This window comes from Stegodyphus dumicola, chromosome 6 (assembly GCF_044657685.1).
Source record: "Stegodyphus dumicola isolate Sdum_Otavi_A_Nest chromosome 6, ASM4465768v1".
Lineage (NCBI taxonomy): Eukaryota > Metazoa > Arthropoda > Arachnida > Araneae > Eresidae > Stegodyphus > Stegodyphus dumicola.
In genome coordinates, this window is record NC_140773.1 from 183,410,617 (window position 1) to 183,428,036 (window position 17,420).

Genomic DNA, 17,420 nt, shown 5'->3' on the forward strand with positions numbered 1-17,420 from the left:
CGCGAATTTCTTTTGCATCGAAATTGATGAGTTAATTTCTCTCACTCAATTCTGTGTGAAACAAATGCATTTTGTTTTCCAAAATAAATATTACAAGCAGACTGAAGGATTAGCCATGGGAAACCCCCTCAGTCTCATCCTGGCTGATATCCGCGTGCATTATTATGAATCGAAATTGTTTGAAACTTTAAATCTCCCGGTATGGTTCTGCTGAAGGTAATAAAGATGATTTAAATAAAGTTCTTTCAACATTGAATTCTATTGATCCTGCTAGTGCAGTTCACTTTTGAACTTGAGTCTTGCAATTCTCTTACGTTTCTCAACATTCTGGTCGCATGTAACACATCCAACTTCAGTACTACGGTTTGCGGTAAATCTTCATCGGTTTGCCTTTCACCACACTCTAAGTCATGTCATCTGATTAAACAAAAGTTGGCTTCATTTTATTCCTACGTTTTCCGTGCTCTTCAAGTTTGCTCCTCCAAACTATGCCTTGATGAAGAACTAAATTATTTAAAAGCAATAGCTATTGACAGGGGCTTTTCACCCAACATTATTAATCAAGTAGTTAAAAATTTCTCATCTCAACACACTAAAAGGCACACTCTTGTTTTAGGAGATTATAAAATTCTGTTTTCATTCCCTTCTTTCCATCAATTAGCTATAAAGTTGCACGTATTTTGCAGAAATTTAACTTTCGAGTTGTTTATTCTCCCATCAATAAAATTCCGAGTTCCATACTCAAGGACCCCATTCCGGATATGAATTCCTGGGGTATTTATTAGATTCCTTGCTAGTGTGGTTTAATTTACATTGGCCAAACTAAGAGAGCCTTAAAATTTCGCGTTAAGGAACATGAGGCATATGTTAGAAAAAAGGAAGCGCAGAAGTCTTCTGTTGCCCAACATTGTTTGTCCGAAAATTCCACTTTCAATTTTTCTGCTGCCAAAATTATTCAAAAAGATCTTCCATTGGTGAACTGGATTTTCTAAAGGCATTTCACATTCAAAAAAATCTTTCTGTTCTAGTTAACGACCCTAATTCCAATCCATCTTTGCCTTCAGCCTTTAAAGAAATTATGTTTTAGTTCTGGTTTCATCAACAGATAGTGCCAGTTGCTTGACGCTTGTCCGTTCTATCGTTTCTTTTCTCATCTCTCTATCTTATCTCTTTCATTTGCGCTTTTGCAGCTGAAGATGATTGTTCGGTAAAACCATCAAAACTAGTCCTGTGAAAATTTGAAAATATAACGCGGATTTTTGTTGTTTGACTTGTGTGACACTATGAAGAGCTGAATGGACTAACTTTGTGGAAAGTTCCAGATCTGAAGTTTTTAATCTGGTAAAATAAATCTTATCAACTTATCATCAGAGTTGTGTGCATTACAGCTTATGTGACATAATTGTACTGGACTTTTTAAGGAAATATAATTTTTACTTGGACTTTAAAAATAATGAGTTGCATTTAGCCTCTGTAGACATAACTATCCGTCATTGGAAGGAATCATAACATGGAAATGCTGATGCCCTGTGTAGAAGACTTTGCTCAGAAAGCCGCCGATATTGTTCGAGGGTCGAAGCGAAATATGAGCTGCTTAGTCCGGTCGTACATCAAGTTATGGAATCCAACATTGTCTGACCCAGACCCATGGAAGGGCAAAGTCAGGAAAGCAAGTTGGAAGCCACTGACATTAAACCCATAATTAAATTAATAGAGTCTTCAAACAGGAAATCGACCTGGGAGGACATTTTGATTTGTAGTCCCATGACTTTTCCACGACAGAAGTTTGAGTTGGTTGATTGAAAGGCATTCAGATGGGAGCTGATATTTACAAGATACTGCGTCCCAGACATCCTTAAAGAATTACATAGCAATCCAAGAGGAGGCCACTTCTGTATAGTGAAGTCTTTGCATAGAATTTGAGAATGTTTCTACTGGAGTAATGCAAGGGCTGATGTGCAAAAGTGGTGCTAACTTTGCGATGCCTGTGTAGATTGGAAACAATCAAAGAAATGTAGCCGAGGAAAGCTGTGACATTATAATGTAGGAACACCTTTTGAATGTATTGCCTCTGACTTCCTGGGACATCTGCCATGAACTGCTGATGGCAACAAATACATCCTTCTTGTCCTTGTTGTTTGACTTCTGAATTAGTATCCTTCTTGTCATTGATTACTTTAGCAAGTGCCCTGAAGCATATCCTATTCCTGATCAAGAGACTGTCAAGATAGCAGAGGTAATGATACGGCATTGGATTTCTATTTTCAGAGTGCCACTTTAGTAACGTTTCAACTAGGGAAAAAAAATTTGCATCGTCTGTAATTAAAGAACTGTGCAAGCTACTTGTCATGGACAAAATCGAAACGACACCTATACATCCAAAGTTTGATGGCATGGTTAATCGAACCATCCTTAATAACCTTTCTTTGTGGGTTTCCAGAAACCAACAGGATTTGGACACAAAGTTACCACTGTTTTTACTGGCCTTTTACAGTGCTGTCCATGAGACTACTGGCTTAATCCCCATTCCAGATGCTCTTCGGTTGTGGCCTTCGTCTTCCTTGTGATCTTTTGTTTGGCTGCCCTCTGGATGTGCCTTCATCACCTCAGGAGTGCATCGAAGATCTCCAGGCATGGTTTGAACCGATGCCTAATTTTGTATGAGAGCAAGTCAATTTGGCGACAGAGAAAATGAAGACCGTATACAACATAAGAGCTACAGGACATAGATTCAACAAAGGTGACAAGATGTGGTCATTGAGTCTGATTCAACATAGAGGACTCTTTCCTAACCCTTTGACATGCGCAATATTATTTTTATAATTTTTTTAACTAAAAGCTCTAGAAATGGAATATTATAATCCTAGAGACAGATAATATATGTATTTTAAAAAATGTACTCTTGACCATTGTTCTGTGGGTGGTGATCGCACTGGTCTAGGACTTCGAAACATACTGAGGTGGTAGGGGGGAACTTACCTTTTTCCATGCACGTTTACAATAAATGACAAAATTTACAAATTTTTTTTTAAAACTGTCAGAATTGCGTTGTATGTAATTTTTTTTTACATTATTTTACAAAGTAAATCGTCAGAAAAATTTTAAAATAACCATTTATGTAATTTTTTTTACAGCAGTGAAAATATAAGTACCTACATAATAAGGAGATTCAGAAAAATGGATTAAAAAAAAATTACAAGTTTTACACACGTATCTTGTTCTGTGAGGTTTCTTCCTTTGCTACAAAATATACACTGCCTGAATCTAAATGTCACTGGTATATGTCCAGCGTTATTTAGTTTCATTTCATCTGGCACATAAAATTTGTGGTTTTTTACGTTAATGGGGGGGGGGTCTTTTTTTTTTTTTTTTTTTTTTTTTTTTTGCTTTGGTACAGATTATTCGTTTCCAATTCATTAATTATAGCAAAGTATATTTACGCTAAATTTAAACTGCACAAAATAATTTATAAAATCACAATACTAGCTTGGGAAGCAAATGTGTTGAGGTCAGCGAAAAAAATCTCTGGAAAAGAAAGACCTTTTTACTGGGCAGGTGCATGTATTGTTTAGTAATTAAATAACTCTGGTTTCAAAGTCCCTTATCTATATTCAGGTAAAAATAAACATTCCTATTTGAAAAGCAAGCAAACACCATTGTGAAAAGCAGTCGTTTCAAGGCGCGACCACTGAACCTCTAGAACAGTGGTGCGCAAACTAGGGGTGGCGACCCCTGTAGGGGTCGCCAAATTTTTATGAAATGCATTATGCCTGCATGCTGCATACCATACAGTGTACATATAAAGAGTGAAGCGCCGTCACTCACTGTTTAATTGCAATTTCATGCTGTCCGCTCTTTCTTTGACCGTAATGCGTAATGTATGTAAAGTGTGAAGACGCAAGTTTTTCACTCCGGTGGATAGGGCCCTCTTCGCGGTAATTCGCCAGTTTTACTGAAAAGCGCCTATTTAACTAGACGTTAACCGCGGAAGAGGAAAAATTCACTTTTAAGATCAGCCAATCAGATGGCGAGGTACGCGGTGTATCTGATAGTCAGAGTGAACACGTGAAGTGTTCGCATGAAGTTGTAGCATGTAGCAGTTGGCCTGCAATTGTTTTAGTTTATCCTCGAGTTTTATCATGTGATGTTGTGTAATTATGATTTTTTATATTTTTATCGGGCTTTGCTACTCTTTGTTATCAGGTATGTACTATCATAAGAGAAAGATCTCTGTTAATTTTATTGAATTTCTCGGAAAAAATGATAAAATTTTATATATTATTTGTTTTAGTTTAAATAATTTAACCCCTATCTTCATAATGGATAAATGGGTAATACGTACACCAGGTACATCTTCAGCTAACAAACGAACAAATACTGATGAGGAGTCGCAAAACACTGAAATAAACGTCCGATCTAAAAAAAAATACAATGAGGAATTTATTAATGGTTTTACATTTTGTGTTGTTGATGATGAAGAATGCCCGATATGTGTCATTTGCAACGAAAAATTAGCAAATGAGAGCATGAAACCAGCTAGATTAAAAAGGCACCTGGAAACTAAACATAAAATAAACATGCCGGTTTTTTTCAAAGATGAGCTGAAAATCTGAAAATTCAAAGTGCACATTTAAAGAAATTTACAACAATACCTCAGAAAGCATTACGAGCTTCTTTAGAAGTTTCTTATTTAATAGGAAAAACAATGAAGCCCCATACAATTGGAGAATCCCTTATCCTTCCTGCATCAACTAAGGTGACATCAATTATGCATGGCGATAAATATGGAAATGAACAAAAAACAATACCATTATCAAGAGATACCGTGTCTCGGTAGATTTTCGAAATGTCACGAAATATCGAGTCAGAAGTCATAAAACGCATACAAGATTCATCTGCATTTGCTTTACAACTGGACGAGACTACCGATATTACTAAAATGTTAGGTTAGGTTTATTTTTAATGAAGATATAACAGAAATGTTTTTATGTTGCAAAAGTTTGGAATTAAAAACAACTGGAGAAAAAATATTCGAAGTAATAAATTAATATTTTGAGACAAAGTCCTTTACCTGGGCAAACTGTGTTGCGGTTTTTACTGATGGTGCTGCAGTATTAACAGGTTCGAATAAAGGGCTCAGAGGCTTAATTCAGAAGGTTTTGCCTTGTATGGTATTTAATCACTGTATGATTCATCGGCAAGCTCTTGTTGCAAAAAATATGAGGAGTTATATAAAAATATGAAGAGTTTAGATCCATAAGTCTTTGAATTCTAGGCTTAAAGTCGTTCGTTATGACAGGCTAGCTCCTTACTATGGCCATAGTATGTAGTCCCCATAGTGTATATAATGTAAACAGTATCTAAGACCATGGTCTTATTTGTTTTTAAATTTGTGCACTCATATATTGATTTAGTATTTGATTTGTTTTATGCCATTTACTGAAATTATTGTTTAAGTATTGCATATGTTTGTCTTAGTTGTAAATATGGCTTCCTGTCCAGGGATTGTACTGCTCAGGACATGCAGTTCTTGGGAGGGAGAAGTGTTACAAGTTTTTACATAGATTATTTTACTGCAATTATATGTGAAACTAGCAGGCTGCAGCCAAAGCAAAATTTGTAACTTCTGTGTACCCCTGAAAAGCAAATGTATAAAAACATTTCAATATGAAAGAAATAAGTTCATTCTTTCCAAGCAACAACCAATTTATAAATAATTTTTTTATTGCCAAACAGAAACTTTTGACACTTCAGCTTATCACACGTATGGCATCATGATTTTAAATTAATGGTAATATAACAACATTTATTCAATATTAATAAAAGAATTAACATGGCTATATTATATTGTGTCAATCATATTAACCTGAAACAAAGAAGTTGCTAACAACAGCTATTTATTTAAAATGGTGACATTCATGAACAATTTCCGACATACAATGATGTCACATACAATCGCATGCTTTCTTGAACATCGGAATATAACCAAATATAATAATAATATGTTTAATGTTTGGCAATGTTATTTTTATTTCATATTTGGTAAAACTTACAAATTTTTATTAACAAACTGTATGATTTCAAAGCAAGCAGTAGCATCACTTTTCAAAATGTAAGACTACAAGGGCAAGTCTGTAATATTGAGTAAATGGGTATCTCGGTCTTAAATGCTTAGTATGGAAGCTGAATGCATGACTTGGCTATACTATGGCAGTTCGCAATGGCTTTCACATGGCAGTGTCCTGTCTCATGCGTTTAAACTGCATCAAGAAATTAACAGTTTTCTGCAAGAGGAAGGTCATGCAATCAATACATATTTTGCCGAACTAAACTTTTTATTGACACTAGCATATTAGGGTGGCATTTTTGACAAACTGTCTGAATCTGTCTTGAATCTGATTTTACAGGGAAATCAATCCACATCTTAAAACTTGTAGAAAAGATTTCAGTGTTTAGGAAAAAGTTGCAGTTGTGTATTTAAAATTAAAAAAAAAAAAAAAAAATTTGAATGGCAATGGTGCTGAAGATTGTTTTTCTACACTGCACCCATACACAACTTGTAATAAAGTTGTTAGTCTATAGGGCTGTCCCTTTTCATGGAACACCTTTCAAAACTCATGGGCTGGTTCGCAAAATACTTTACTAAAGAGAATAATGTAGCAAAAATTGCTCTTTTCGACCGAGCTCTTCATAGTTTAGCAGAGAAGACGCAGGACTCGAAACCCGAAGGCTCCGGGTTCGAAAACCTTCAACGGCAAGGTGCCTGATAATTGCTCTTTATGTAAATGTCCTTCTTGTTAATGTTATCTTATTTATGTAAATTTCCTTCTTATTCTTCCAGAACATTCCAAGTTTGGAATGTTTCAGCATGTCCACCAGCTGTATATAAGTAGCTCTTAATTCAGTTCAAGTAAATTAAAAAGTCTTGAGTTTAGACTTGAGTACTTGCCTGTTCATTTGTAGGATCCCCTCATCTACACAACAGTTTGGTGGAGACGCCTCGTATTTCTCAGTTACTATGGCAGAGTTATGCCAAAGTCTGCGGATTCAAGGACTTCCTCTTGAGTTCTGACTTTTACAGGATTCGCGTAAAAGATCAAGAAAGATGGTTGATGAGAAAGAAACCGAGCAGAATCCTCCAGCAGCAGCTAGTTACACTTTGAGGAATATCGTACCAATACCGATCCTGATGTATCAACTACCCAGAAGCCCGTGTATCTTCACCGGGGACAGCCAAGAAGATACTAATAGATGGCTCAAGGAATTTGATCGAATCGCCAACTATAACCACTGGGATGAACAAATGTGTCTGGCGAACGTCATTTTTTACCTTGGCGCAACCGCTCGACAGTGGTTCGATAATAATGAACACACATTTACCAGTTTGACTGTTTTCAGGACTGCTCTTAAGAACACCTTTTCCCGAGCAGCTGATGTAAAGCACCAAGCTGAACGAGTACTACTCACACGGACCCAGCAAATCGATGAGACATCTGAAGCTTACATTCAAGATGTTCTTGCTCTCTGCCAAAAAGCAAACCCATCCATATCTGAAGACGAGAAAGTGGCCCATCTCATGAAAGGTATTGCTGAAGATTTGTACCAGGTCTATGACAGCATCGATGCCTTTGTGAAACACTGCCATCACATAGAAAGCCTTCGACAAAGACGTATCCCCCGATCACAATTCCAGAGGCTGCCTAACGTCTCCGTGGTATCAGCCGATGCGGACGCCAGTTAAGTAAGGTCTATAGTGCGCACCATCATCAGGGAAGTGCATAAGAAGGTCCTGCCGCAAGTTCAGGGCTATATAGAAATAGAACCCGTAGCACCGAATGACATAGCATCTGTGGTCCGGGAAGATGTTATGGAGCTGCTGGCACCACTCACAGGAGCAGGGAAAAGCAAAAACACTACCCAACGTTCACTTCCAGTTAGGTCGCAGCCAAGACGTAAAGACAGCCAGAGAACTGCTCCACAGTGTAGGACAGATCTGTGGAAGACTGACGATAATGTGCCTCTCTGTTTTCATTGCGGATGCCCAGGACATGTTCTGAGGTACTGTATTGAAAGAATCCAGATGTTTGAAAATGCAAGAGCCGCAAGGACGTTCAACCCTCGACGGAACAGGGATACTGAAGCTACATACAGCTTCGATGACGAATATGCACGATCTAGTTCTTCCCGAATAAGGAGCAGTTCACCATTACCGCGACGCTCTCTCAACCGCCGCCAGTCGTAGTAACCAGTATGCCATGCTAGCCATTCCCCACGCCGAACAAATGAGAAAACTAGCTCAAGTAACCTGTACAGGAGATGAGGCTGCAGTTGAAAAAGAATAACACTTTTTTCACCGTGAACGGACAGTATGTAAGAAAATAAAAAGTCTTGCCTATTCATTTGTAAGATCCCCTCATCTACGCGACAATATAGACAAATTTTATGTTGAACCAAGATCCTTCTCATTTGCGAGACGAAAAGTGTTTAATTAGACTCTCTTGCAACAACACCCTGAAAACAAAATTTGCTTGTTCAGATTTAATGGAGTTCTGCATTTCAGTTTAACTGAGTATTTAACTTTAAGTTATAAACTTAAGGATCCTCATTTCCTGTGTGACATCTTTCCTGTATAAAGCTTGGTTTTCAACTGTCATGCTAATAAAGACCAAAATATCCTTTGAAAAATCAGTGTGGCGCAAAAAATGAGAATTAGGTGTATCAAGCCATTTTCCGGGATTTGAAAATCTATATGGTGATCAACCAGCTCACCTTGTGACAATGAGTTTCTAATTTTTTACTGAAGGTTTCTTTTGTTTATATTTGATTTGTATGTTTTCTTATTAATTAAAAATTATTATACCTGGTGTATGCAGTAGATATATGCTTTACATGATTGCTCTGAATTTGTATTTAAATGTTTTATTTAATTGAAGATTTTTTACTCATCTATATTTAGATTCTTTCTAATTTTTATGTTATTTCTTCATGTTTTATGCTATTATGTGTATGAGTGATAATATAAAGACTGTTCCTGAAATGCAAGTAATTTTATGGGATGATGGATATTTTATGTTTACTAAATTGATTACTTTGTGTATAAAAATGGAATAGTTCACAATGTAGCTCACAATTCTTTCACATCAAATGCTATCAATAAAACTAAATTTCCTTTTATCTAGCATATGCATTAGTATGAACTTAATATTGGAAAGCTGGTGAATAATACATTTTTTCCTCCTATAACAATGGGAATTGTTCATTTCATATAAGACTATTTTTAAAAAATCATATATTTTAAAAATATTCGTTAATGTATAATTATATTCATGTGTATATAAAATACAGAGTTCTCAGCTCATCATTCTATACATAAGAAGGAAATTCTTTTTGTTTTAGGTGTATTTTTTAATAATGTATACATTAATTATTGAATATTATTTTGAACTGCATAAAGGGAGATTTAATTTCCTTAAGTAGTTGAAGTTTCAAAACAAATTATTTTTATATAAAAAATTTAAATAAATAGTTTAATACCTGAAACATGAATAGACATTTTTCTCTGCCGTTAAATTTGCAGATTAAAATATAGCACTGAATTGACTTGAATAGAAGATGATGTTTTGTGTATTAAATGACCTTATAATTAAATCTGTGTTATATGATCAGTATAACATTTAAAAATTTATTAAAACAATTTATAAGCTGAATTATGTTGACCTTATTTTACCTCAAGATATAATGTTTAGTGTGATGACAATTTAACTACCTTCCGTTTTGAATATCTTCAGTATTGTCATATTTATATCTATACACTTTTTTTTTTTTTACTTGCAAAGTGCACTTTTTTTAACTTTTAAATTGCAAGGTCATCATATATCCTCTTGAATTTGTGAAAATATATTTATCAGTGATTTTTCTCTGATTATGGAAAGTTATTTATCAATAATTATTCTATTCTAGTATTTTATATGTAGGTTCTGCCATTAAAAAATATATACAGGGTGCTCATAAAAAAACTTCCCAGATATATGAACCCCTAGCGGCTTATCTGCTCAAGCAATCAAAATGAAATTTCGGACACTGTTATTTGAAGATGGGCTCAAGATATTCATGATTGAAAACAATAGAGCTCTCAAGATTACGTTTGCAGTGAAAAGATTACAAAGATTTCAAATAGCAATACCCACGTTGTCCCTGCACAAATTGATCAGCGCATTAAAAAGCAATAAATGGTGTTGGAAAGGAAACACGTGTGGCAAAAATTGCCACCGTAAAACACTTGCAAAGAAGAGCATTGTAAAGGACCAATGACAGCACAAGAGAGGAGAGGGAAAAGAACTTTTATTGGAATTACAAGTTTTCAAAGTATCCACCTTTGCAGATGATAATGGACTGCATTCGGGAGATTATTGACAACAATGACGAATGTAACATCGCAGGAAGAATCTGTATAACTTCGCGTTTTATGGCATCTTTCAAGTCTGACAGATCTTGTGGATTTGATATGTACACTACTGACTTCAAATACCTCCAGAACCAGACGGGTGAGGTTGGAGGATCGTGGTGGCCACAAACTGCAAGGTTACAGGTGATAACTCTATCTTGAAAGACTGTACACATTGAAAACTTGTAATTCCAATAAAAGTTTGTTTCTTTCTCCTCTCTTGTGTTGTCACTGCTTCTTTAGAATGCTCTTTTTGCAAGAGTTTTAAGCCATCAGTTTTCGTCATACGTATATCGTTCCAATGCATATGGTTTTTCAGTGCGCTGATCAGTTTGCACAGAAAAAAACTGGGTGTTGCTGTTCGAAAATTTAGAAATTTTTTCACTGTAACCATCATTGGGAGAGCTCTATTTTGTTAAATCAAGATAGTCTCGAGTGCATACCTTCAAATAATAATTAATACCTGAAATTTCATTTCGAGTGGTTGAGCAGACAGGCCGCTAGGAGTTCATATATCGGAGAAGTTATTTTATGACCACCTTTGTATTTTACTGATGGATATTTGATTTTTTAAAGTTTTATATTTATGATTTTTATTTTATGGAAAATCAGAAGTAAAAAATCTTTATTTTTATGTATCAAGAATTTGTAATAATAAAGCACATGTAATTTTTAGATTTGATTTATCTTTCATTTATAACTTACAAATTAAATTTTTTTTAGATCCAGTTTTAGTCACACTTGCTCAAGAAATCTTCAAAGAGTTATCCCGAAATCCTGGTTCAATGAGTGCTGTACAGCAGCGATTAATTCCTACCTTAGTTTCTATATTACAAGCTCAGCCAATGAAAGTGCCTCTTGGTCTACAAGCAGTAGGTTTCTCCTGTTTTTTATTTATATTTTGAGTTGTATTTATTGAAGTTATTTTATCATAAGTTCAATGGATAAATTCTTAAATAAGCAATTACTGTTTTAGGTCTCTCTTGATGTTCTGCAAACAATAGTTCGCAGCAGCTCTCGACCTCTTCCTGACTCTATTATTTCTCAGGCATTTCCTGCTGCTATACACTGTATAATACATACTGATGATAACTCTATACTTCAAGTAAGTTAGCAAACTCAAAAGTTTTCTTGAAGTGTGTTTACATCATCTGTCTTGCAAAGGCCATTGAACACTTGACTTATGTTCAGAACTGAATAGGCAAGCTGCATTAGATTTTCATGGTTTCTATCATGTATGACATGATTATGAGCCAGTTTTCCTTTTCATGAAAGCATCTTTCATAATGCATGTGCTTTGCCATAATAAATAACTTAACCTCTCCTCATGAAAAAAGTTAGAATTCTTATTTTGTAAACAGTTGATTGTGTGAAAAGATTTTGTTTCCTGAAACTGCACCTAATTTTAGCAAGTAATAAAAAATGACTAGTCCAGTATTAAGACTTGATAAAATTATTAATAACGAACTATTTCTTCATCATCTTCTTATCTTGATATTTAATAAGATAATATAGAATGGATATAATGTAAATTATCACATCTACCATAAGATACAATATTAGATAATAAGGTACAAGATGATTTAATTTTTTTCTTTAGCAAAACATAGAGGTTCTTTAATCACTTGCTAAACTTCACGGTTGCAGTGTAGTGCGCTACAATATAACAAGCAGTAAAGTGTATGATTTACGCCGCTTCGCGTCTGCGAGTGCAATCCAGAGCTGTAACTCGAGAAATAAACAATATCGTTGTTAGGTGACGTGTGTACCACATTATTTTCATTTTTGCGATAAATGCCTATCGACATGGTGTTCACGTCGTTCGCGGTTTGAGACAAAAGCATTTTGACGTGCGTGGCATGTCTTCTTAGCGCAAGTGGTTAAGACATGTCTTTTTGCATGGAGCTTGAAGCTTCAAATTGCCATATTAGCATTAATAACTAAAATTAATGGCAACTTAAATCAAAATATTTCCTCTTCCCCAAATGAATTTAGTGTGGGCATATACATATATATATATATTATATTTTTAATCAATTAAAAACTCATGTTTGTTTTCTAAATGCTTCAATTTTTATACAGAGAAGTGTTTTTTAATTTACATAGAAAACGGTAATTTTCATTTTGAATATTTCTTTTACAAATTGCCACTTAGTGGTGAAAATCTGGGTTTTCCTTGTGATCTAAATATTCCAGTATTCCAAATATCATTGCATTCGTAAGAGTGGGCTGTGAAGTGCTCTGAGGGAAACTTTATTAATTTTAAGTTAAATGTGTACAGATTTTTTAAAACTGATTCCTGGGCAGAATGATAAGAAAGGGATCAAACATTAATTTCAAAATATAAGGTTTTTTTTTTTTTTTTTTTTTTTTTTTGTTGTTGTTCTTTTGTTTTTTCCCATGTGTGTGTGTGTGTGTTTTTTTGTTTGTTTGGGGGGGGGGAGACCAAACTAATAAACTAACCAAAAAACAAAAAGAAGCAGAGAAACCAAGCTAAGTAAAATTTTTAATAAGAAGATGTTTTCGTGCAATAAAACTGAAGCTTTTGAACTACTTTGGGGAAAGTGGACCATAGTTTAATAATCACTAATATTTGATTATTATCAAACAATTTATTGTTTGTGCCATTGATATATGTCTTCTGTGAAAGGGAAATTATGCAGAAAGAGTTGGTGCTGGAGCTCCAGTGTATCTTGCTGCAGTTTTAGAATACTTGGCAGCTGAGGTTCTTGAGTTGGCCAGTAATGCTGCTAGAGATAACAAGAAGACCGGAATAATTCCAAGACATCTGCAGCCGGCCATCAGAAACAATGAGGAGTTGAATAAATTACTCTCTGGCGTCACAATTGCACAAGGTGGAGTTCTACCCAATATCCAGGCTGTTCTACTTCCCAAAAAGACAGAAAAGAAAGCATAATTCCTACTTCCCCTAACGCTAAAAAAAAAAGTCCCTTCTAAGGGCCAGAAAATGTACGAGGAAGAGAATGCTTAATTACTTATACTGAAAATTGCAGCATACGTTGATAAATCTTTTCCATATGGATATTTAATTCAAAATTCGCACAAAGATGTGCCCCCGGGACACATTCGTAACTTTCTACTCTCTACCCTTTGGGGAGGCATGTTCATCAAGCTTCATTAGGTTAATGGATTTTTGCTACATAAAAATGTGATTATTTGGTCTAAATAAATTGCCCTATATATTAAAAAACTTAAATTTCAAATAAAGTTTGTGAGTTTAGTTTTGTATTTAGAGATTAAAAATTTCATTCATCATTTATTTACAACTTGATATTTATTTCAGAATGGAGGAGAATGTTTACGAGCATTTGTATCAGTTGCATTAGAGCAGATCTCACTGTGGAGAGATGAATCCGGAAGAAATGGGCTTGATCATATCATAAATGTGGGTAGTATTTTAGGTATCCTTTTTGTTTTGTTTTTAGAATAGATGTGAGAAATATTTTGCTGCTTAAGCTATAGCTTCTAATATCAGTGCACAATTTTTTACTTTGACTATAAAATACATATCTTCACATACAGATATACTGAGTTTTCAGTTTACACCAGTTTGCTTTTGTAAAAGATCTAAATAATTACTTTTTTCAGTTAACAAGGAAATCCGAAGCCATTTTTATATATATAAAGAAAGATGAAATACGAAAGTACTAAACTCTTTCTTCTGCTTCTAAATCATGCCTTGCTTGGAGCCATAGACTTTCTCTGCATTGTCAAATCACTAAGAATTTCTCAATTTTGCCTGCAATAAAACCCCAAAAATAGTTTGGTGGTCTATTTTTGAAGTCATTTTGTTCCTGAAAGGTGAAAAATGTTTTTCAATGACAGTAATTTACTTGGTGATGTGCAGAGGAGCAGGCAAGTCTCATCATCACTCACAGTCTGTAATCTTCAGTCATGAAAATTAATCCTGTAATACACAGTCCAATAAAGTTCTATCAATTGCATGACTCATTTCACTTTAAAAGTTATTAAAATTATTTGAACTGTAGATATTGTTGAACTATCTAAAATGATTTAATTCAAACTTTCTCTTTTTGAGTAATTTTTGCAACATACTTCTGCATGATGAGCCCTGACAAGTGAAAATGGTATTATGCTGATTTATAGTTTTTCCAAGGTTTCTTATAATTTTTTCTTAATAGAGGTCTTAGAGTTTGTGTCATTCTTCAGAATCTCACATACTTGTGTTTTTCCAATATTTAGCAACTTCATGATCTGCTTAATTGATTATTTATCATACTGATGTGGATTATTTATTTTAATAATAATTCCAAATACGTTGTTGTTTTTGAAACCCACATTGATAATACTGAATTACTGTACTTCCTTTATTTAAAACTTGCATTGAATTGTATTATGGTTAGTGGAGGCTGGGCATCTGTGAGTGTGATGTACTGTGGCATGAGATAGCTCAACAAACTTTTAAGTTTTGCTGAGTTAAAAGTTCTCTTGTGAGACTTGTGCTAAAGAAAGAGATGGAATCTTAAAAATCCATTCCCTAGGGATCTTTTGGTCAAAACTGAGATGATTGCTTAGTCAGATAACCCTTCTGGGCTTTAAATAAGTTAAATAATCTGATTTAGTCATTTAAAAATTTAGAGTTTTTAATTATGCCATAAAATTTCCAAAAGATTGTGTTGATTTAATATTGTCAAAACTCTAAGATGATAAATTACATATGTATTAGTAGTACCTGAAAAAATGAATTCCAGTTAACTTATTCTTGTTGATCATTTTAATATTATTGTATTAATTCATTTTAAATGCATTATTAATTATCAATCTACTTGCACTGGGAAAAGTATTTGAATTTTTAAAAATATTTATATTGCTTCATTATTCTCATATTCCAGTATGTTTCTCTCATAAACAAGAATGTATTGGAAAAAGTTTTTAATTGAAGCTTAATTTTTGCACTTTCTTTACAGGTAGCACAACGTTTACTAGATCCTAAAACTCCTGAAGGTGCATCTGCATTTGTTGGGCGACTTATTTCACTTTTGATAACTAAAGCAAGTGTAGTCATAGGTGATAAAAGTGAACTGCTTTTACGTGCTGTTCTTAGTAAAATGCAGCAAGTTGAAGCTCTCAGTGTAAACCAGGTATAATTGTACATTCTAGTATCTATAATTTTTGAAGTGAACCAAATATAAAATATCCTTCCTTTACAAGAATCTGTATTGAATAGTTCCATAACTTAAAATTCGTTATGAGTCAAAATGGCAATATTTAAATTGCAAATATGAATTTTATTTTAAAAGATATTATGTAACAGTCATAAAAATTAATTTCCTTTTTTGGGGGATCAAGGTAACCTTATCATAAGGTAAATATTTTCATTGTGAAAAAAATTATTTAATGGTTTTAGCATTAGGTTTCCAGATTCATTATATTTGCTTGTAATTTTTAACTTAGATATAACACATTTTTAAATAATTGCTTCTGTAAAATGTTTCATATCATTAAAAATATTTAGCTTATTTTCAGAATGTAGTGCCTTTAAGAGGGCATAGGTCCAGTGTGGCTCCTTACATGTAAATTGTCCATTAGTGCTGCTTGTCTGGCATTATTTTCATCAAGCACTAAAATGTGAAATTCATTTTACATCAATTTTCAAATTATTAAAAAATTCAGTACTATTTGCTAAATCATTTACTCTTTTAGCAGTTGTTGAGTATAAGATTCATCTTCTCTTATATATATTTTTTAATATATGTATAATTTTTTTAAACATGTGTAATTCTGAAGCAGACTTATAAATTCAGTATCTGATTGTGGAGCAACCTATGTTGCCTGTTTGTTCAACTGCCAAACAGTTAATGTTGTTGGTATCCAGCATAGTCATAAAAATCTGGCTTGGTAGTCATAAAAATTCAGCTTACAATATTTATTATAGGAAGATTGTTACCTAACATTTTGTCTTTTGGAGAAAAAATTTAATCAGTTCTATCCTGGCATATGAGACAGTCATGTATGCTGGCATCTTGTATTATCGCTTGATAACTATATTCCTTTCAAACTCACTGGTGTCTTGGTTAATCAAATTCAGTATCCTCTTGTTATATTCAGTGGCCAAAATTCATTGTTCCAAGCTGCTCTGCATTTGGAACTGACTTTTCATTCGAGATTATGCATTTGGTCTGATGTTTTTTAACAAGAAAGCTGTGGTGGATATATGATATGAAACTGTGATACTAAACGTCTTATTCAAAAACTGAAAGCATCATTTTGGCATAAAATTCTGCAAGAAAGAGGAGGTCTCGTTAGAGAAAACATTCTGGTGTCTATGAAGTCCTTAAATTCTTTTTCTCAAGTTTAATGATTTTATCTTCTATTAAATTTCATCTATTAATTACACTAAAGTTTAAATGATTTTTTGCATTTTTAAGAACAACTGTTAAATTTTCAATAATTTGGTCAAATTATCAAATTTTTTATTGCAGCCCTTCTTGTAATAGTAAAAGGAGTCACCCTTTGTTAACTACCTATTACTTTTCTTACTTGTGAAAATTTAATTTTTCTACAACTTTTAATTTTAAACCATGCAATTTTTTAAAATTTTGCAGAGTAGTTAGCAGGTTGGACTTACGACCTAAGACTATATATTGGACAGTTTTGGTTTTCATGTACATTCATGTATGTACATGCATTAAACTTATATTCAATGGGACTTAGATCAAAGAAATGAGAATAACAGTCTATGTGAAAAATGGCCTCACTTTCTAGCAGCATATTGCTACATCATGTACTTTCCTTCAGATCTCTTAAATAATCAGCCAAATAATGAAATTTCAGCTTGAAGAAATAACAATTTTCTGCAGGTAAAGAAAATTAAAGTATAATTCTAAGAGAATGGAAATAATATTAAAATTCTTGGCAACACAGATGAATATCTCGCAGTACAAAATCATTTACAAAGAAAAAGCTAAAAATCATTTGAGTCCTTATGAATAAT

General features: G+C 33.7%; 1 protein-coding gene across 3 annotated transcripts in view; it reads left to right on the top strand.

The window, feature by feature from the left end:
• Positions 1–17,420, top strand: part of Ipo9 (Importin 9) — a 210,007-nt gene that overhangs the window by 137,402 nt on the left and 55,185 nt on the right. For all 3 annotated transcript variants that reach the window (XM_085819244.1, XM_085819245.1, XM_085819246.1), the window contains exons 17-20: positions 11,168–11,316; positions 11,421–11,549; positions 13,749–13,850; positions 15,394–15,567. In XM_085819244.1, coding sequence (XP_085675370.1) covers positions 11,168–11,316; positions 11,421–11,549; positions 13,749–13,850; positions 15,394–15,567 — 554 coding nt within the window. The remainder of the gene's footprint in view (positions 1–11,167; positions 11,317–11,420; positions 11,550–13,748; positions 13,851–15,393; positions 15,568–17,420) is intronic.